The following is a 21,964-nucleotide window of genomic DNA, read 5'->3' on the forward strand; positions in this document are numbered from 1 at the left end:
AATATCTAAGGGACTCCTGAGGAACAGCATTCAGGCTATTCTCAGCTAAAGGGACTAAGCCTATGTCAGCAAAATTTATGTCACTCAAAAGGTGTGAATATTACACCCCCTCCCAAATGGCATAAGTTACACTGATATAAGAACGTCTCCCGCTGACATAGCTTCTGCCGCTTGTGGACGCAAGTTTTTTATGCTGATGGGAGAGCGCTCTCCCGTTGGCAGAGCGCGTCTTCACCAGACGCGCTGCAGCGGCACATCTTTATCGATATTTCTAAAACTTTCCTGAGAAGGGAAGAATAGAAAACCTCATATTGTAATGCCAACAGCTAGCAAATAACTCATCTGGAAACAAGTCTGTGTGGAACTTTCTAGCAGTAAACTCCAAATTCAATACAAAGAAAACCTTTAAGCCAATATACTCCATAAATGACATATCTTTTTTGAGCAAGGCATAATTGCAGAATCCAGTCTAGGTGAGGAGAGTCATTTATCCCTCAAATCTTCTGGGAGCATATATGGCCTGTGCAGATTTAGCAAAAATCTGGGTGTGTGGAGTGATGAAGGTGCTCTGCATGATCTGCTAGACTGATGGATGGACTAGAAGGGAATCCTGAACAAAATGAATAAAACCACACAACCATGTTATTTTCAATCCTCTTTAAAGACTTTATTCCTTAGCAGGTGCTGGGGGTCAACTCAGACACTAAGTCATAAGACACTTCTCCCTTCTCTGAACAGTGACTCACCAAAGCATTTATAGAAGTTTGGGAAAGGACAGTGCCAAGCAATGAAGAGACTTTTACTAAGAGACCAGTATTGACCCTTCGGGAACCTTTCTCAAAGCCTTTATAGGAACTCCTGGGAGGAGTTCAAAGTCCCCCAGTAAGATTTAAATTCAAACACTTTACAGGCCAGAGGAAAAGGAACTGGGGAACTCACTGACATCCCTTTCCTCAGGAAGTCTTCAAGTACTACTTCCACCTAAGTCCGTGGCTATCCAAGGGAGGACTTCTTTCCCCTGTATATGAACTGGATGGGCTGGCTTTGTCAGTCACAGCCAGACGAACTACCCTCAGCCACTGTCTCATTATGCCAATATTTTGGAGAGAACCTCTGTGCAGCTTGGTTTTTCTTTCATAGACATCACTTCAACCACTAAACTCACTCCAATGAGATTGTGGAATTTTTTCCCTCCTCGGATAAGATAAAATGCTCATGATCCCAATGGCAAAGCACAACTGCCAAGAGCCACAGTTGAGGTGGAGTTTCTCTTTCTCCTTAGCTTTCACGGCTTAGAACACAAATGACAGTCCAACTCCACTACCTTCATGCATGTTGCTCTGAGTGAGACAAGAATCAAACTGGCAAAGACAAAGGTGGGGTTCTAGAGAGTGGACAGCGAGTGGTCATCATCCGGCCTGTCAAGTGAGTGAGGAGGAATAACCCAAGATCTGCACTGCTGCACCCAGAGCAACAGAACTAATGGAATGGAAATGTGTACAGGGAGCTCTTTTGAGAGTCTGGTGAAACAGTGCTAGAAACAGACTGAATGCATTACTTCTTGATGACATGCTATGTCTTGAATGTTATCTTTCCTTCATTTCTCATAGCTTTCTCTCTTCCCCTTTTGCTTTGGTTCTTAGTTTTTGCAACATAAACCAGAAAATATTAAACACTGTTTTATGATATGATTAATACAGCTATATATTGTACTTACATTTGTATTTTCTCTTATTTCTTTAGACAAGTTTTTTCTCTTCCCTTTTACAACAAAGATATTTAAAAGATAAAAATCATCCTTCCCTCTCTCCCATCCTAATCCGTTGTCTGATGGTATTACAACTGGCACAAGGGAGGAAAGAATTCAGATGCATTTCCTGAAGTGATAAAGTGATTTATTTCACCTCAGAGAGTGAGGCAGGAGAAGATGCTCTGAGGACAGGCTTGGGACCCAAGAACTCCTGTGTTCTAATTCCCATGTAGATACTATCTGTCTGTCACACTGAGCAAAGCATTTAACTTCAGTTTCTACATCTGAAAATGTAGACAGATGAAGAGAGAGAATCAGCAATTTGTAAAGCAATTTGAAGATCTATCCCTGGCCTTCACTACTGTGGAATGTACAAATTTTTCCTCAGAACACTCCCTATGAAGTTGGCACATATCATGATACCCATTTTACAGACAACGGAAGCACGGAGATTAAGTAGCTTGCCCAAGGTCACTCAGAGTATGGATCTCCTCCTATCCATTTGTCAAAAATCACAAAACAGAACAGACCAATAGCTGCTAAGTTATTGTTTAAAAAATACTCTATTGCTAGGAAACTAAATCTCAAAACTAAACGTTAATAAAGGAAAATAGAAGTTTGATTAATTTTGTACTTATTAATATTTTGAAATTATATAATTACTACTGAGAAGCCATAAGATATCTGATTTACGTGAAACTGATTATCAGCTTTTCTGCCCAAAATTAATTTGCAAAACTTACCCTATTACAAAACTTACCCTGTTACATTACAAGACATTTTTTAATTTTCACGCACCCTGGAGTCTTTTCTTCTTTGCTGATTTTTTTCACTCTGTACTGTCGAATCTCTCGCACCAATGTATAAAAAGCATCCTCCACTCTCTGCATTGTAAAACACAACTCCTTAAAATCTGCTTTATTGACAGAGATGATGTACTGGGACACCCATCACAGAAAAAACACTGAAAGTATGAGCTTTACTTGAGAAATGTAGGTATATGGAGCACAAGTAATTCTAAGGGCTGTGTTCATATTCAGTCTGCAGACAGAAAGCAAGAGCCTGCCTATCAGAGGAAAGGAGGAGCACCATGTCTACACTGTCACAGATAGATTCCATGGCTCCATGTTCTTTAATTGATGCTTTCTACTGGAGTTATCCCTGTGTTGTTTTCAAGGTTAGTTTTAAGACTTATTTCTGTACCCAATTTTGCTAGGGAAAACATTTGTCATTTATGCATTTTTAAAAACATCTTTAGAGAGAGGTAAGTTTGGCTTGATAACTGTTATTATAACTAACATGAACAAGTTAGAGGCAGACTTAAAATCAAGGAGTAAGATCTGGGTGATGCAAAGCCACTATGCTGCATTGTGCTTAAAGCCCTTCAACATTTTTGTAGGAAGATAGAAATTTGCCAAAACAGGATGTGGACCAATTTGTGGGGGGGATGAGGGTGTTATCAACATTATTTATTGCTCAGATAAAGTTGCATATCATATTAGGATTGTGAATGTTTTAATGCACAATGTAAGTACAGTAGCTTTGGAACTAAGAAGGGAGCATGTTTTTATTTAAGGTTCCTCAGTCACCTATTCCAATCTTTTGGAATTATTTAGGCAGGCAGATCTACACCTCTAATTTGGGGCCTTTGCATTCTTTGGTCAAGTGGGTGCGTAAGCTACTGTCTACTCTTCTTTAAAGCAGCAAGATTTGCCCTCATGTAGATCTCTACATGAGAGCTTTACATCAGGGAAGGTTATGCGACATATTTCAAGAACAGATACAAAGAAACATCTACTCATATGGGCAGTATTTAACTCAATGCTGTATTGTTCAATTTTTAAAGTGACCACAGGTTGGTTGTTATGGGGAGGGGTTTGGTGCGTTTTTTGTTTTTGTTTTTTAAAAATGGAACTCATTTGTCAGCCAAGGTACAAGTACTGTTAGCCCTAATTTTATCAGAAGAATATATTTGGATGAAATACATAGAGTCTCCCTTTAAAATAATGTGCCTTGAATTAAATGTTCTGTTTCTAAAATAATGAGTCAACAATTTACACCACACCAGAAATAACATGCATATTATCGCTCATAAGTTATTTCTCCAAAGTAGAGAAATAGCAAGTTCTGTTACAGATTGTAGGATGAAAAGTTCATAAGTTACCACAAAAAGTGGCTCTAGTCTACACTGTCTGAGCCAGATCCAGGCAATTGCTCTGGTACCTTTGCAACATGGTGGTGCAGAGGCTGTAAAGCTGGCCACATCAGCCAGAAAAGGAATCCCCTATCATGAGGGCAATTTGAGTAGCACAGCCACAATAGACAACTCTATAGCACCCACCCATTCTCTCTCACAGCTCTGTGTTTAGGACATTGTGAGAATATACCATCTCTTCAGCAATAAAAGAAAAACTGGGAGAAAACCTGAGATAACTAACCAGTTGAAAGACAGAAAGGTGTATCAGCAACCGAAAATTGGCAAATGGCTATTTCAGAGAACTGCGGGTGATTGGCTCTGCCAAACTTAAAGGCCCACTGAAATCTACGGGACTGTTTTAAGTTGCATTGAAGCCCAAAATGTCTGGCCCCAGGACTGGGTAAACAAACAGGTAAGCCACCTTTTTGTTTACCCTCTCCTGGAGCCAGCCTTTTTGGGTGAGCCTTTAAATTTGGCAGAGCCAATCAGCTGCAGCTCTACCTACCTCCTCAGGTCCTGCGCTGAGCACAGCTCTTCCAGCTCCAAGGATCGGGGCCTCTGCTTTCCGTAAACAGGTTTAACTTGAGTTGAGAAGAACACATTATACCGGTTTACCTCAACTTCAATCTACCTTGGCTAATGCACACAGTCTGCCCCAATAATTTTTATAATTATATTTTTACAACCTTTATGTAAGAATTATTAAATTGTCTAAAAGCATATCTATGCACTGTGCAACTGAGATCAGCAGAGAATCCCAGGAAACAAAAATAAATCATCTAATATTTACTGATATTGCTATTAACTCTAATTTGCTATATACGATGCCACAGGAGATCATATTTTAAATTAATCATTCAAAAGTCAGAGTTTGCTATCTGAAGGTTTCCCTGCACAGCAGCCATCTGATTCTGAAGATGAAACACACTGTACTTTTGTTTGTTTGTTTATGGATAAATAAAATAAAATTAAGCTCAAGAAATAAAATCTACCCTCTTCAGAAGACGGGGAGCTTAAATTCATATCCACAAAATACTGATGGCCTGACAATTCTTATATTTAAACATCTAGTAGTTTGTAGAAGAACATTTACAAAAAATGTAAGCCAAGTAAAGCTCATATTTTCATGTTTTCCTGGGAGGTGGGGGGATCTTATTCACACAGAGAGAATAAACAGTGATCAGCTGCAGTGTGCCAGAGCACATGCTGTGCAGAAATCAAGATACTTAGGGTTTACTGTTTTGCAGAAGAAATATGAAATTTGATTCTATAGCTGTGATATCAGAAATAAGACAATGCGCCTTCATTTGACTTCATAATGCCAATGTCCCCATCACCAATAACAGGAGGTGTGATTTTGCGTTAGCGATGCAGAGAATCACACAGAGAGAGAGAAAAGAAGTTGCTACGACCGCCACCAAGAACGTAACATTAGGACTCTAGTTAACAGGAGTCATACTAGAAAGAACATCTTTTAACAAGAGATATTTAACTAGTGTGACAATCTACACAAGGGACAATTTTTAAAGAGTCAGTCACCACAGTGATATGTTTAAAAAAGCAACTGTAATACTTTTTTAAAAAAAACTTTGCATTACTGTTTCTCTTTTAGGCTCACTTCATAAAGTTAATAAATTGATGGTAATTCAAGGTCATAGTGACACCACCAGAAAGTAAAAAGAATAGCCCTTTTCAGTATGTCAACACTTTTCTTTAAGCAATTACAAAATTAAATATATTACATGCTCTTTAATGGAGAAGTTCATATGTCTGTAGAGTACTGGTCTACTTTAAACACGTTAAAGGCCCATGACACACAAGACCTTGCAGCACAGTGTATTCGAGATGCTGTTGAAGACTCCTCGTACATAGCCAGATGGCTAGTTTAAAATGTGACTATTTACAAAAATAAAAGGCTATTTGAACATAGGCCAGAATGCCTACAGTATATTCATACATTGTCCTTTTGCAAATAATACTTTAAAAGAACATCTAGTGCAGGGTGAATAAAAATCAGTTTAAAAAAAACTAAAAATTGGATTTTTATTTAAACTGGATATTTTTAATTTAAAATAAATACAAGTTTATTTTTAAAAAATAAATTTAAAATTAAATTTGAAATTGACAACGTAGGTTAAGGCCTTCACTTAATAAAATCATTTAACTAAACAAAAAATATCAAAACAGTACACGTTTGCTGCCAAGTTTTAAAGAAAGTAAAACCAATGAATTGATGGAAGTCACTGGCTAAGCACTTGGAATCAGAGTTTGCTGAAGTCTAAGTCAGCTTCTGACAGCAGTAGCCTCTTCTGTAGGTGCAGAGAGACTATTTTCATCATGTGAGTTATTCAGTTCAATTACTAGTTCATTCAAAGTTAAAAACATCAACTGGGAGTTGAAAGAGCAACAAAGCTTGTTTTCCCTCTTCCAATGTATGAATAAAACAATGTATGATAGGATGTGAGCACTACTAATTCTAAAATCTTGAAGGACATGACTGAAAACAATCAGTTCAATTCATTAACTACATATAATACCTCCTTTGTTTAATAAATCAATTTTAAATGCAAAATACTTTCATAAGAAAAAGTTTATGTATCCAGCACATTTAAGGTAGTTTTATTTAATTAATTTTTTTTAATGTCCATCCAAGTTGATCTTGACACAAAACACAAGTAAAAAATTAACCATTCACCATTTTCCAACATAATAAAAAATGTAAAAATTAAGAATTTGAGTGTCAGTTAAGCTATATAAATGCTTAAATAAATACATATAGATACAGTGTATCCTCCTGGTTAACAAAAAGAAAAAATTTAGTGTAAAGGCTCTATGTAGTTGTAAATCAACATGTTTTAATGGTTACCAACAGATGACCATGAACCTTTCTTTAGAAAAATAACCAGAGAGAACAAATGCAAACCAAGATTAAAATCAACTATTTAATTGGTTTCCTGTTTGTGGATTTAAATCATGGTTAAAATTGGTGATTTGAATCACTAATTTAAATCACTCACCCTGCAAACTGAACACTCAGAATTAGTGGAGTACTTTTGATCTTAATTTCTCTAGGCCACAGCTGCTCATCTGTAATATGGTGATAAATAATGCACCCTCATCTTACAGGTGTATTGTAAAATTCATAAATATTTGTGAAGCACTCAAATGGTATAGTGATGAGTGCCATAAGAAGCCCATGAGAAAATGAATAATTCTGTCTTCAGACGTGTACAGCAAATAAGGCCCAGGGCCACAAATTTAACAATGAAGATAAAACAAAATATTAAACAGCTACTCATTAAGTGACCACCATCCATCCTGTGCACTGAGTAAGGCATGGGGCCTTTGGGAAAAATATAATACATGATCGTGTAATTAAAGATTGTCTCAAAATCCATACACACAAGGGGGACAAATTAAGGTTCCTAACGTATGAGTGTTTGACTTTGCAGCCTTAATCATGTTCTTTTAATAGTGTTTGGATGTTTTGTTTTGTGTGATTTCCAAGGGTTTTTTAAAAAAGCAAATTGGGGGGGGGGGGGGGAAGGCATGTATACCCTGGCACCTATATGGGTCATAGGCAGAGTTGGAACCTTTAGATCCACCACACAGACCTCTGCCACTTAGCAGTAGTACAATGTCATCTTCTTTGTGGACCAGCACTAGAGGGGAATGAGATACCCCTTTTGCCAGTGGATTTCACAGATATGTGCTGACAGCAAAGGAATGGCAAGACTCAGGAATCTTAGGTGCCATTCCAGGAATATCACTGACACAAAGGTCACCATCTCCCAAATTTCAAGTCCCTGCTCCAAAGCATGGGGGTGTTTTGAGCTTTACAAATATATGCTCACTAGTTTTTTTTTTTTTTTTTTTAAACATGAGCAAAACAATGTATTTTGCCCTAGCTTTATTCTCAGAAATGTCTGAACTACTTTGGCTGAAATTTCCCCCCAAAAAACACCAACCTGAGACAGACACCAGGCATGGAAAATTTTAACTGAATAGTTGAAGTTGGAAAAAATTACAAGCAACTGAAAACAGGGCCTTAAGGGAAGTGAGGGGCAACCTTAATAGGTCATGCTACCAGTCCCTCATAATAAAATATAATGGCTGCATACTATACATAGATAAGGTACCATTATTTTACATAGATCTTTGGCATGATACCTGCAAATGGCAGGCTGGTTCAAGTAACAATTTTTTATATTTAAGTTTTTTTATTTCTACAGCCCTAACCTGACAGTGAGAACTGCACAAGTGGAGTCCTGTAAATGGAACACCACTTACTTCACTAGAACTCCCAGTATGAGCCGGGGTTCACCTATGTGGGACTTATGTGTTCATACAACAGACAGTTAAAATAAAAAAAACGAGTAATTAGTCATTTATATCAACTCTTAAATAAAATGTTTTCAAAATCTGTCTAAATATGCATTCTCCACAATAAATCAAGCCTTTTGTGGCTAGTGTTACAATTCAAAGAATTCTCACCCACAGATACACCCCCACCCACACTCTCCTTTTAATCAAATACTATTATGGGAGTTGGAAGAGAAATTAAGTAACACAGAAGGACAACGTACAACCCTAGGTTCAAACACATTTTGGGCTCAGTCCTGAAGTTACTCTTTGTGCATCTCCTATAAAAGGTAAAAAAGTACTTGCAATGGTTGCAAAATCTAACCTTAAAAACAAAAATCATCCCTAGTTTAAAGAGGTGCAACTCCTTTTGATTTCACTAGGAGCTGCTTCCTCATATGCCAAGGCTGAATTGATTCTACGAGTTAAGTCAAACACACAAAAAACGAAATACAGAGGGCAAGATGTTATGTTATTTATGGATGTCAGACTTATTTGATGCAGAAGGCCAAATTTTTTTTTTTTTTAAATTATGGTCCGTGAACAGGGATATAAATTATGGAGTCAATCCCACTGCAGAACTCCTGCTGATTTTAATGTGAAGTTGGCACAAAAATGGAGAATGTGACCTTTCTGCAGTAACTAAATCTTCAGTTTTTTGTTAAGTACCTTGTTGTCACATTCAATATCACTTTGAAAAAATATGCACACCTTTATGACCATTCTTATTCCTGCTCATCCTTACCCTCCTTTCAAAAATCTCTCTGGCCTTCTCTATATAGTATTTGTGCTGATTTAAACTAAACTGGCACCAAAAATGAAGTGGAGAATTAATGCAACCTCCTAGTATGGACAATTTTATATCACCATAAAGGTTTATACCTGCAGCTGCAACAAAAACTGTGTATGGACAAGCCCTTTGTCTCTCCCCTCTCTGCTCCACTCTATATTTTTTCCCTTCAGAAACTCCCAGCTCCCCTGAGGCTTCACATTCAGCCTCTTCCCTCATTCTATCTGCTAAAATAATCAGCAATTAAATAGTTAATGTTGAAGCGTCATCATTGACCTTTAGAGCAAATGCACCAATGAGATTAAGAGAGGGGTGGGAAATTTCTACCTCATTGTTTCAGGCTTTCTGCAGCCTCCAAAAGACATCACTGCATCACTTACAGTCTGTTCATGTTTGAAAGGTAGTCTTTGCAACCACGAGGATTAAAAATCTCTCTTAAATGAAAGCTTAACTTCTACACAGTCTGAATATTTCATGTGGGCTAGATGTGGCCCAGAGGCTATATATGTTTGACACCCCTCATTTAAAAAGAGTTATTTTGAGAGAGAATGTCTCTCTCTCCCCTATTTCTCTCTCTCTCTCTCTCTCACACACACACACAATCATTAAAACATTAAAGGTAGCATCTTGGTAAAATTAAAGACAGTGTTCTTCATCCAATTCCCTTTTGACAATATTTTCTGTGTTTGAGACCACATCATTGTGGTTCCATAAGAAGGTACTTAATCTATAATGATATTGTTGATTTACCAAAAATAAAAATAAAAATCTAATGATTCAATTCCTAGAAGGCAAGATTTTCAAGAGTGACTAGTTATTTTGGATCCTAAATTGCTGTGTTTCAAATTCAAGACACCTTTAAAGAGGCTTTATTTCCCCAAGGATGTATGCTCAGGGCCTCTTTAAAACATCTCACATGGATATTCAAAATTTAAGCACCCAAACATTAGTAGTATCTGACCAAGATTTTCAAATGTGACAATGGAAAAGCAATTTCATCTGTATTTAATCAGGCTGGTATACTGCCTTTTAAAATCTACATGAATGTTGGGCATAAGCTCTTTAAAAGTCTCCTATTAAGAGGTAAAAAATCAAATATCAAATAGATTTGTGTCAATTCTTAAACTGAATTTTAAGCAAAGATAAAACTGCACAGATTTTTGAATGGTGATTGAACAAGCAATTTTGTATCAGGCAAGCATGAAAAGAAAATCGGGTAAGCACGAAAAGAAATCAAAGGCTAGGTACGTTAATTATGTTTCTGTTTTGAAATGTATTCCTAAGAAGTAATTTCAAACATGTTAGCAATGGGTTCTATAAAAGCTATCTTGGAAAAGAAAAGGGGAGGTAGATTTCTGTAACAAAGATCATTGTTTAAGAAAGTAAAACAAAAAATTACAACACTAAATGATAGTACAGAATTAATAGTCCACAGCAGTATTTGTTTGCTGTTTATTTCCTAATTTTTTCATTTTTGTCCTACCTAGTGTCTTGTTAATGAGACACACGCAGGACCTCCCAGACAGGAATATTGTAACTTCTATATTTATTCAGCCAGTTTGTATGCCACTTGGCTTACTTAAGACACTTCTTCTAGTCTACCCTCTAGTCCTAAAGTTTTATGACTTTGGAATCTTCCTTGACATAGGTTTATGCTCCAAATATTACTGCACATCCAAATTTAGAACTCCTGAATTTTCTTCTCAATGAATTTTACTCTCTATTTAGAAGTTGCATGAGTTAGTCCATTAGGTTAAAGATGGTCAGAAAACTGGGTAGTAGTGGCAAAATAGCATAACTTGATTAATCCGGACATTCTGTGGATGTGTAAAATGCATAATTTATACATGGATTTCTAAGGAGTTCTACCCACCTGGGCAGTGTGCAACAACATTCCCCTTTGAGACAGCTTCTTTCCTTCAATAACCCTATTCTGATTCTAAGCATAAATTACACTTTTTTGCTAGCCAAGAACAAGAGCTCAGAACTCTGGTTAATTGTCTGACTGCTGAACACCTTCACTAAGAAAGTGATTCATGTCCTTCACACCGTCTTTTTTTTAAGTGAAACACACTCTCAAACTATTAAAATCAAGTAAAACTTGAAAAAATATGCTATTGCGTAGTAGCTGAATGCAACAGAGGCCCGGGTCTCATTCCTTAAGTCTGAACTATTGAAATGCATCATTGATCAGTGAATGAGTACGAGTTGTCTGGGAGTCCACAGAATGGCAAAACACCACAAATTTTCCTCTAGAGAAATACGCATTAACACCAAAATTTGGCAGTTGCTGGAGTTTTGAATGCTCTGGTACTTTCAAGATTCAGTTCTTGAAATTCTGCTTGTGTGTCTTTGTTTTGAACTTTACCTGTCTTGTTTTTGCTGATGTTTCAATGAAAGGAATTCCATAACTTCGTGCTAAGTCCTGAGCTTGTTTTGTATCTACTGTTCTGGAAGGTAAGTCACATTTGTTTCCTACTAGCACCATGGGGACATCTTCAGAATCTTTAACTCTTTTTATTTGTTCCCTAAAATAAAATGGAGAGATTTCATTTCAATACTTTTAGTAGTGTTAATACAGTAGAATTTTAGGGGAGGAAACAAAATGCAGTTAGACATTTCTATTATTTCCAAATGGGTCAACACTACATCATAGTTTCCTTTTATTTGATGTGTACATTATTTGAAACTTTTCAATAACGGTTAAACTAGGAGATACTACTGCCTTTCCCCCCAGATTTAGCATTTCAACTTAAAAGAAGAGCATAAATATTGGTCACATGGTTATGGATAGCGGTGGGACTCCGAGAGCTAAAATTACATGAGTCCTGATTCCATTTACACTACACCTGCTTTACTTTTATCCCCACTTTAGTGTCCTTTCACATTGCCAGAGCAACATAAAGGGCCTCTGTGTGGATGAGAATCAGGCTCAGATAGTGTTCTTGTTTTATTCCCCAGGGACTTTGTCCCATTTAGCCAAAACTCCTACTCCTGTCTGGTGGAGTAGTGCAATAGCAAAGTCATAAAAGTCTATCTTAATTTTACAATATTTGAGCTCTCTACCTGAAGAGATTAACAAAACAGCAGAATCAAAACTCAATTATTTGGTAGGAAAAGATCTCCAAATATGCTGCAAGATCCTATTTACTAGGGTTCTTAACTGTAAATGAGGTGTGATGGCTTTTGTGAGCAATGGCAGGGTTTATGAGGAAACTGTCCCCTCCGTCCCACTCCTCTTCTTGGCCAGGCAATGTGAGCAAGTAATTTGTTTCCAAGGCTAGCATCAGAGGCGTAGTTGATTTGCTCCTCTTCTAAGGGCTCGCCTACACTTGCGGTGGCATATAGGGTACACGTAACTACACACTGCAGTGAAAAGCAGGCTGCGTCCATGCTGACGTTTAGATACATGTGGCAGTTAAAGGGTCTGGTGGGGAGAGGCACGGGGAGCCCTTCCCTACAGCCCTGAGCAAAGCGTCCACCCCACCCTCCCTGCCAGAGCCTTTCCCCATTGCCCAGGCAGAGCCTTTTCCCTCCACCCTGCAATAGGCACCCACCCACTCCCCTGCCAAAACTTTCCGTGCTGCCTCGCACCACACCACACCCACCAGAGCCTCTCTCTACAGTGCCACCCCCTCGCCGAGACTTTCCTGCCGCCCTGGCGCAGCGCAGCGTTCACCACCACCAGAATCTTTCCCCGCTGCCTAAGCCTTTCACTGTGGCAGGAAAAGGCTCCAGCAGCAGGACACTACACTAACAATAGCAGTGCCGACATGGGACGCATTGCTTGGGCACGTAGAGAACCGTATAGGGTACAGACCCTAATGTTCTGACATGTGTGTACTCCACTCGTCTAAGCAATGCCCCACCGTCTATACTGCTATTTATACCTGTACTAGCTATGCATGCAGTCTGGACTCTACATACCGCCATAAGTGTAGACACAACATTAGTGTCTCAATTTACTGTCTTCCCACATTTAGAAAACATGCAAGGTTCTCAAGAATTGTTTATGATCAATGTTTTATTGTACAGCATTTTTGCTGACTGATTATACTGCCTGACATCCTTTTGCACATACTATCTCAGCTTTTTTTAACCAATAAAATACTATTAAAAACCCACAATAGCTGGCATGTATTAAAATCAATACTGCTGACATCTATGCTAGGGGGGCAATTTTAAGATCTGTCTCTTTAAATCACTGATTTACTTTTCTCTGAGACTTTCTTTAGTAAGTGGATCCCTCTTTCAAATACTAGTTAGAATGCATCTTTCAAATACTGGATTAAAACTATTTGGCAAGACAATGATGTTGCTGAAAGAATCTCCACAGATAATGCCAATCACTAATTTAATTTGTTTCCCACCCAGACAGTCTGGAAGTTTACTCCTTAATTAACATAGCTATGGTTTCTTATCTTTATAGGTATTTAGTTCTGTGAACCTTCAATCTCAGATCACAAGCTCATTCACTGATGTGTGAACATAACAGTACTAATGCCAGAATTCAACCCTTAGGCCTTGGCTACACTTGCGGATTCACAGCGCTGCCGAGTGTAGTTGCGCCACCAGCAACTACACTCTCCGAGGGGAATAGCTTGCAGCACTGCGAGGGAGCGTGCAGCGCTGCAGGCGCTGATTACACTGGCGCTTTACAGCGCTGCACTCGCTGCGCTCAGGGGGGGGTGTTTTTTCACACCCCTGAGCGCAGCAAGTGCAGCGCTGTGAATTGCCAGTGTAGCCAAGGCCTAAATGTTCTGTGGGGAGAGGTTGTATAACAAGAAGCCTTCTTACATAATTACAGTTGTGCTCTCTGCATTATCTCTGTAAGAAGGGTTTAAAAGCCATACCGTATAACTCAAAATACGGAAAGCTGGACAAAAATAACACTATGTTCCTTTTACTGTTAAAGCAAGAATAAAAATAAGTTTGCTATAACCACACAGGAAGTCCTCTGGACTGGTGGTTGAAGCATGAAGGGATATATGAATCTTTAGCGCATCTGGCACGTAAATATGTTACAACAACAGCTACAACAGTGCCATGCGAACGCCTGTTCTCACTTTCAGGTGACATTGTGAACAAGAAGCAGGCAGCATTATCTCCTGCAAATTGTAACCAACCTTGTTTGTCTGAGTGATTGGCTGAACAAAAAGTAGGATTGAGTGGACTTGTAGGCTCTAAAGATTTACATTGTTTTATTTTTGAATGCAGTTTTTTTTTTTTAAATAATTCTACATTTGTAAGTTCAACTTTCATGATAAAGAGATTGCACTACAGTATTTGTATGAGATGAATTGAAAAAAAAATTTGTTTTTTACAGTGCAAATATTTGTAATAAAAAATAAATATAAAGTGAGCACTGTACACTTTGTATTCTCTGTTGTAACTGAAATTACTATATTTGAAAATGTAGTAAACATCCAAAAATATTTAAAATAAATGGTATTTTATTGTTGTTTAACAGCGCGATTAATTTTTTTAATCGCTTGACAGCCCTATATTTTTCTCATGTGCCTTGCCTCCCCTCTCCCCCAGTGTGGGCTTGCTAGTTATACAAACCACAAGATTAGGTTGCTTAATGCACTGTATGTGGGACTAAACAGAGACAATTCTTAAAATGAATCTAGTACAAGAGGTGAACTTAGAATGTCATGGCCATGTTTCACATTGGGAGCACATTACTCTAGCGCTCTGGGATCTGCATTGGCTTCCAATATGTTCCTATGTTGAATTCCAGGTGATGATAATTTATTAAGTCACAAAAGGGTTGAGACTTAAGTTTCCTCTAAGCTGCGTGGCCGCGCAGCTGCCTATTAAGCCCCACACAGGGGCTCCGGGCCATGGCGGGGAGAGGCGCCCCGCCCACAACCCAGACCTGCCCTGGACTTGCCGCGCCTTGCTGAGGGAAAGGCGCCCCTCCCCTGGCTCCAACTCAGCCCTGGCATGGACCTGCCATGCCCAGGGGAGAAGTGCCCCTCTCCCCCAGCCCAGGTGCTGCTGCAGGGGGAGAGAGCTGGGGGGAGTCCTCTCTCCCCACTGTAACCCCTGGGCAGCTTGCACCCCAAACCTCTCCTCTCCGGTCCCACCCCAGAGCCTGCACCCCCAGCTGGAGCCCTCGCCCCCCCACACACACACCCCGCAACCCTCTGCCCCAGCCCTGAGCCCCTCATCCTCAGCCCCACCTTGGAGCCCTCACCTCCTTTCCCCCTGCACCCCAATCCTCTGCCCCAGCCCTGAGTCCCGTCCCCCCCCCACACACACACACACACACTCCAAACCTCTCGGCCCCACCACATGAATTTTGTTATATGCACCAATATGGAGGTGATCACCTCCATAGTGGTACACATAAAATTCATTCCTTACATGCGTAGGAAAAATTAAAGGGAACACTGGTTGAGACTGCCACTCTCTGATGCCAAATTCCCAAAGTTAAGATCAATGGAAGATGGAGGCATGAGAGCTGAAGATCCTCACTATAAATGGGAGGGAGCGCCTCACAGGGTGTTCTCTGGAAGTGGTCCTGAATTTGGAAGTGTGCTCCGCTCCCCTTCCCTCGGTCCAAAGTCCAAATCTGTTAATCTTTTTCTTCAGGGTACAGACCAATAGTTACCCTAATTTGTGTTTATTTTAATTATCCTTACATTAGCAGTATGGATCTTTGTTTGTGTCACTATTGGAAAAGTTGTTCTTTATATTTTGTAATACATTTATGACATGGGCAACTTTTTAAAGGTTTTTAATACATAAATAGCCACTATAATCAGGAAAGTCATATTACATATCATATTAAGTCATAATAGATAACTAGGGCCAAGATTTTCAAAGTATACATAAAATTTGGTGTCTAATTTGAAAAACCTAAGTAAGAGACCCCCAGGCTCCATCCATACATCCTGCTATACCAGGGGTGGGCAAACTACGGCCCGCAGGCCACATCCAGCCCGCGGGACCGTCCTGCCCAGCCCCAGAGCTCCTGGCCCAGGAGGCTAGCCCCCGGTCCCTCCCCCGCTGTCCTCCCTCCCTCGCAGCCTCAGCTCGCTCACTCTGCCACCCGCGCAATGCTCTTGGCAGCGGGGCTGTGAGCTCCTGGGGCAGCGCAGCTGCAGAGCCGGGCCTGACCCGGTCTCTGTGCTGCGTGGCGGCGGCGTGGCCCAGCTCCAGCCGGGCGGCGCGGCTGTAGCGCCACCAGCCACCGGTGCTCCAGGCAGCGCGGTAAGGGGGCACGGAACAGGGTGGGTTGGATAGAGGGCAGGGGAGTTCAGGAGGGTGGTCAGGGGGCAGGGGTGTGGATGGGGTTGGGGGGGGGAACAGGGGGTTGAATGGGGCCAGGGATCCCGGGGGGGGGTTGGATGGGGCGGCAGGGGGCAATCAGGGGACAGGGAGAAGGGGTGGTTGGATGGGGCAAGGGTTCCGGGGGGGCTATCAGGAATGAGAGGAGGGGTTGGATGGGGCAGCGGGGGTCCGGGAGCAGTCAGGGGACAGGGAGAGGGGGTGTGTGGATGGGGCAGAGGTACCGGGAGAGCCGTCAGGGAATTGGGGGGGGGGGCAGATAGGAGGTGGGCGCCAGGCCACGACCCCCTCCCCTAACCGGCCCTCCATACAATTTCCAAAACCCGATGTGGCCCTCAGGCCAAAAAGTTTGCCCGCTCCTGTGCTATACAGTAACATATAAGGGCCCCACGGAGATGGGTTTTTTGGTTCACACCATGGATCGCCATATCTTTTCATACTTCACACACAGAGCACAACTACTCTACTTTAATTCCAAGAGTGCCTGCTATAGCCTCAGAATGGGCAGGATTTGCCCGAGAGATACAAATCACCTCCATTCACCTCAATAGGATGTCAACGTTGAAATCTCCTCACTTCCATATTTATTTTACATTTTATTTACCTTTCAAAATTGCCCAACTTCTTGACCTTTCAGGAGGCTTCAGCCATCTCCCTTCTACCTACTCAAAACCCTGTGTAATGCTCCAAGCGTAAGTGGCAAATTGGAAATATTCTGGCTAAGTAACTAAAGGATTGATTAGTATACATTTAATGGCCTATCAACTGCAATAGCAGCTTTGAAACCCTGCTTATCATATTTACTCCTGGGGGAATTCTGCACCACTGTTAGGGTGACCAGACGTCCCGATATTTACTTGTTTGTCCCGCATCCCGACCGATGTTCAGTTGGGACGCGAATTGTCCTGATATTTTGCTCTCAGGCGCACAGGCAGAAGGGGCTCACGGCCCCGCACCCTGACTCCGCCCCTTCCCTCCCCCATTGGATCCCTCCCCAAATTCCCACCCTTGCCCCACTCCCAGCCCCGCCCCCTCACTGCCCCATTGGATCCCTCCCCAAATCCCTGCCCTGGCCCCGTCTCTTCCCCAAGCATGCCGCATTCCTCCTCCTCCCTCCTACCGTCCCAGACTTGCGCTAATCAGCTGTATGGCAGCGCAAGTGCTGGAGGGAGGGGGAAGAAGCAGGAGGCGGAGCGGAGGCGAGCTGGTGGGGGGGGGGGGGGGGTCGTGGAGCTGCCGGTGGGTGCTCAGCCCCCACCAATTTTTCCTATGCTCCGGCGGCTCTGGGTTTTTGCTTTTGTTTGTTTTTTTCCCTCCGCCACTGGCTCTTGGTTTTTTTTTTTTTTTGCTCCGCCGGCACCCCGCCCCACCCCCGCATCCCGATATTTCACGTCTCTCATCTGGTCACCCTAACCACTGTACATGTGCAGAACTCATGTATGGCACAGAATTTTTTTTTTTTTACCACACAGAAAATACATTCTGCCCCAGAAGTGCTGCAGTTCCGCCTTTTGCCCACCAGAGGCCACTGTGGAGCCAGAAGAGCCAGGAGAATGAGCACAACTGGCTGTTCTGGCACCACAGCGGCCTCTGGTGGGAAAAAGATAGAACTGCAGCACTTCTCAGGCAGAAAATATTTCTGTGGGGAAAAAAATTCAGAATTCCCCCAGGAGTAGAAGTTTATCACAGCATCCTGCCCATGGAGCCGGTTAGGACAGAGAGTGGAACACATGAGGCTGCTGGGGCACAAGCTCAGAAGCTAGTGGGGTGACAGCACTGAGGGGGTTGAATGGGAGTGGGGGTGCAAGACCACATGGGGATGGGGGGGAGGGCTGCAGAGACCTGGGGGTGGGCGGGTGCAGGGACAGATGTGCCTGATTGAATGGGAAAGACTTTGGATCAGCCAGGGTCTGCATGGGGGAGGCTCCCCAACTCCCTAACAATCCCTTCCCTAAAAAAACCCAACTTGTTCCATACTTCTCCCACCCACACCCAACAACCCTCCACATTCACTCCAGGCTCCTTCCCTCTCCCTCAGTTACTCCGTTACCCTTGACTCCCCCAAGACTTTGCACTGCTTCTGAAGGGTGTGGGAAATACGTTTCTGTATTATAGTTTAAATGAATTACTCAAAGTTCTGTTTCAATATGCCTAGTCAGGAATCTATTTGTCAAAAAAAAAATAATAATAATACCAGAATCTTTTTTTTGGTCTGTATTGTTACAGACATACTTGCTGACAGGTATTTTGAAGTAAATTACCAAAATAACTGAAACTGGCATGATTATATTATGTTATTTTGACAAATAAAATATACAGAATTTTTAATGTTTTGGTGCAGAATTCCCCAGGAGTAATATATTATTATTCCACAACTAACTAAACTGTAGGAAACAAACCCATCTTTTGGTATGAGGGAGTGCAAGCAAGCTTCTTTCTCTCTTTTGAGAGTCACCAAGATTATAATTTAACTTTAAAAAAAAAAGCTTACCTATAATGGTGAATATCTTCAAATGATTTTGTATTATTTATGGCAAATACACATAGGAAGCCCTCCCCTGTTCTCATGTATTGGTCCCTCATTGCACTGTACTCTTCTTGACCTGCTGTATCAAGAATATCCAAGAGACAGGTTTCTCCATCAATTACTACTTGTTTCCTGTAGGAATCCTGAGAAGAGAGAAAAAAAAAATCTTTAAATTAAACATGGCAGACTTTGACTTATAACTCCACTTAACAAACGACCTCAAAATTCTTTTCAAAATTAAGCAAGACTCCACATCCCTGAGTCAGGTATTAGCCACACTTTTTTACAGATGGGCAAACTGAGGCACAGAGAAGACAAATTACATGATCAAAGTTATACAGCAAGCCAACAGCAAAGTGGAGAATAGACCCAGAAATGTAGATTTTCATTCCCCTGCTCCAGCTGCTAGACTCTGCCTCCATAATCTTAAACATATAAAATATAATGTTTTCTAAAGAACATCAGATGCAAGTGGCAGTCCTCTTTTCTTTGCCCTATAGATAACTGTAATTTAGATACAGTCCCAGATCAGAAGTTCAGTGGTTGCATTTTCATCAATACCAGGGTTCCAGAAATATGCAACCCATGGTTTTTCTGGGTCTAATTTACCTTAAGTCTAGTCACTTCATGAACAATCAAATCAGGCGTTTCATCTTCACACCATGGATATTTTCAGGAAACATCCATGAACCATGTCCAACACTGACAACAGTACACAAACTAGCCAGATGTAAATAAACAGTTTACAAACACATTTGCAATTCCTAAATTTACACCAATGAAGGAGGAAGAATAGATTTAAGAATGAATGCAAGAGCCTAACATTTAGTGTTGGGGGCAATAAGTCTATTTTCTACCACTAAGCAGCCTGAAACATGAAAATTAGAATAACCAGTAATTTGAAGACATTTTGATACTAAACTCTGAAAAACAAACTATGGCTACACTAGGGAGCTTACAGCAGCGCAGATGCATCAGTATAGCTGAGCCACTGTAAACTCTCTAGTGTAGCTGCTCTAAGCCGACAGGAGAGAGCTCTCCCATTGACTTAATTACTCCAGCCACCGCAAGCAGCGGTAGCTATGTCGGTAGGAGAAGCTCTTCCACTGACGTGGCGCTCTCCACAACAGCACTTAAATTGGCATAAGTTACGTCGCTCGGGGGATGGCTAATTCACACCCTTGAGTGACATAACTTGTGTTGACTTAAGCTGTAGTGTAGCCATAGCCTTAGTGTCACTGCATAGTTTTACATTTCTGCATTACAAAGAAACAGTTACAAAATGTGACTCGGATATAAACACTGACAATTACTATGATGCGTAAAAAAGAACTACTTCAGCATGGTTGACTCAAAGTTTCCAGAATCTGGACTTACAGTACCTGATGTCTGCACACAAGACTCAAGCAGAATTCAGGGATTGGAAAGTAACAGCTAAATGCTGGAATAAACTAACAACTATTTGTTTTTGATGCTAGGTCTCATACAGTTTCATAGAATCATAGTAAAGTAGGGCTGGAAGGTACCTTGAGAGTTCATCAAGTCCAGCCCCCTGTGCTAAGTCAGGACCAAGTAAACCTAGGCTATCCATTACAGGTGTTTGTCCAACTTGTTCTTAAAAACCTTCAGTGATGGGGGTTCCACAGCCTCCCTTGGAAACCTATTCCAGAATTTAACTACCCTTATAACAGGGATACTATCCTTTGCTGTAGATTATGCCCATCACTTCTTGTCTTACCTTCAGTGGACATGAAGAACAGCTGAGCACCATCCTCTTTATAACAGAGCTTAACATACCTGAAGATTATTATCAGGTCCTCCATCAGTTTTCTTTTGTCAAGGCTAAAGATGCTCAGGTTTTTTTAAACCCTTCCACAAAAGTCACGTTTTCTAAACATTTTATCATTTTTGTAGCTCTCCTCTAGACTCTCTCCAATTTATCCACATCTTTCCTAAAGTGTGGCGCCCAGAACTGGACACAGTACTCCAGCTGAGACCTCACCAGTGCTGAGTAAAGTGGGACAATTACCTCCTGTGTCTTGCATATGATACTCCTGTTAATATACCTCAGAATATTAGCCTTGTTCACACCTGCATCACATTGATTCATATTCAATTTGTTATTCACTATAATCCCTAGATTCTTGTCAGCAGTGCCATCACCTAGCTAGTTATTCCCATATTGTAGTTACATAATTGATTTTTCCTTCCTATGTGTAGTACTTTGCACTTGTTTTTCTTGAATTTCACTTTGTTGATTTCAGACCAATACTCTGATTTTGAATTTAATCCTATCTTCCAAAGTGTTTGCAACCGCTACCAGTTTGGTATCATATGCAAATTTTATAAGCATACTTCCCATTGCATTATTCAAGTCATTAATGAAAATATTGACTAGTACTGGACCCAGGGCTCACCCAAATAGATACCCCCTTTCAGTTTGACAGAGAACCATTGATAACTACTCTGAATACTGTCTCAACCAATTGTGCTCCCATCTTGGAGTAACTTCATCTAGACCACATTTCTCTAGTTTGCATGTGAAACTGGCATGTGTGACTATCAAAAGCCTTACAAAAAAAGAAAAAAAATCAAGATATACCATGTCTGTTTCCCCCCCATCCTCAGTCTAGGCCAATAACCCTGTGAAATTTGATTGGTTTGGCATGATTTGTTCTGACAAATCCATGCTGGCTATTCCTTATATCTCTATTATCCTGTAGGTGCTTACAAATTGAGCGTTTAATAATTTGCTCTAGTATCTTTCCAGTTATTCAAGTTAGGCTGACAGGTCTAGAATTCCCCAGATCCTCTTTGGTCCCCCTTTAAAAGATAGGTGCCATGTTTGCCCTTCTCCAGTCCTCCTGGACCTCACCCACCTCCATGAGTTCTTGAAGATAATTGCTAAGGGTTCTGAGATTGCTTCAGCTAGTTCCTGAAGTACCCTACCATGAATTCCATCAGACCCTGCTAACCTGAATACATCTAACTTATGTAAATATAATTTAACATCTTCTTTCCCTATTTTGGCCTGTGTTC

General features: G+C 40.9%; 1 protein-coding gene across 2 annotated transcripts in view; it reads right to left on the reverse strand.

The window, feature by feature from the left end:
- KRAS (KRAS proto-oncogene, GTPase) overlaps positions 1–21,964 on the reverse strand; it is a 37,763-nt gene that overhangs the window by 8,754 nt on the left and 7,045 nt on the right. Inside the window, exons 2-4 of one of the 2 annotated variants that reach the window (XM_065398604.1) lie at positions 18,890–19,068; positions 11,468–11,627; positions 2,515–2,634 (exon numbers count right to left, since the gene is read on the reverse strand). In XM_065398604.1, coding sequence (XP_065254676.1) covers positions 2,515–2,634; positions 11,468–11,627; positions 18,890–19,068 — 459 coding nt within the window. Of the gene's footprint in view, positions 1–2,514; positions 2,635–11,467; positions 11,628–18,889; positions 19,069–21,964 lie in introns of those variants that run through there. The other variant, XM_065398612.1, reaches the window with a different exon arrangement.

This window comes from Emys orbicularis, chromosome 1 (genome assembly GCF_028017835.1).
Source record: "Emys orbicularis isolate rEmyOrb1 chromosome 1, rEmyOrb1.hap1, whole genome shotgun sequence".
NCBI lineage: Eukaryota > Metazoa > Chordata > Testudines > Emydidae > Emys > Emys orbicularis.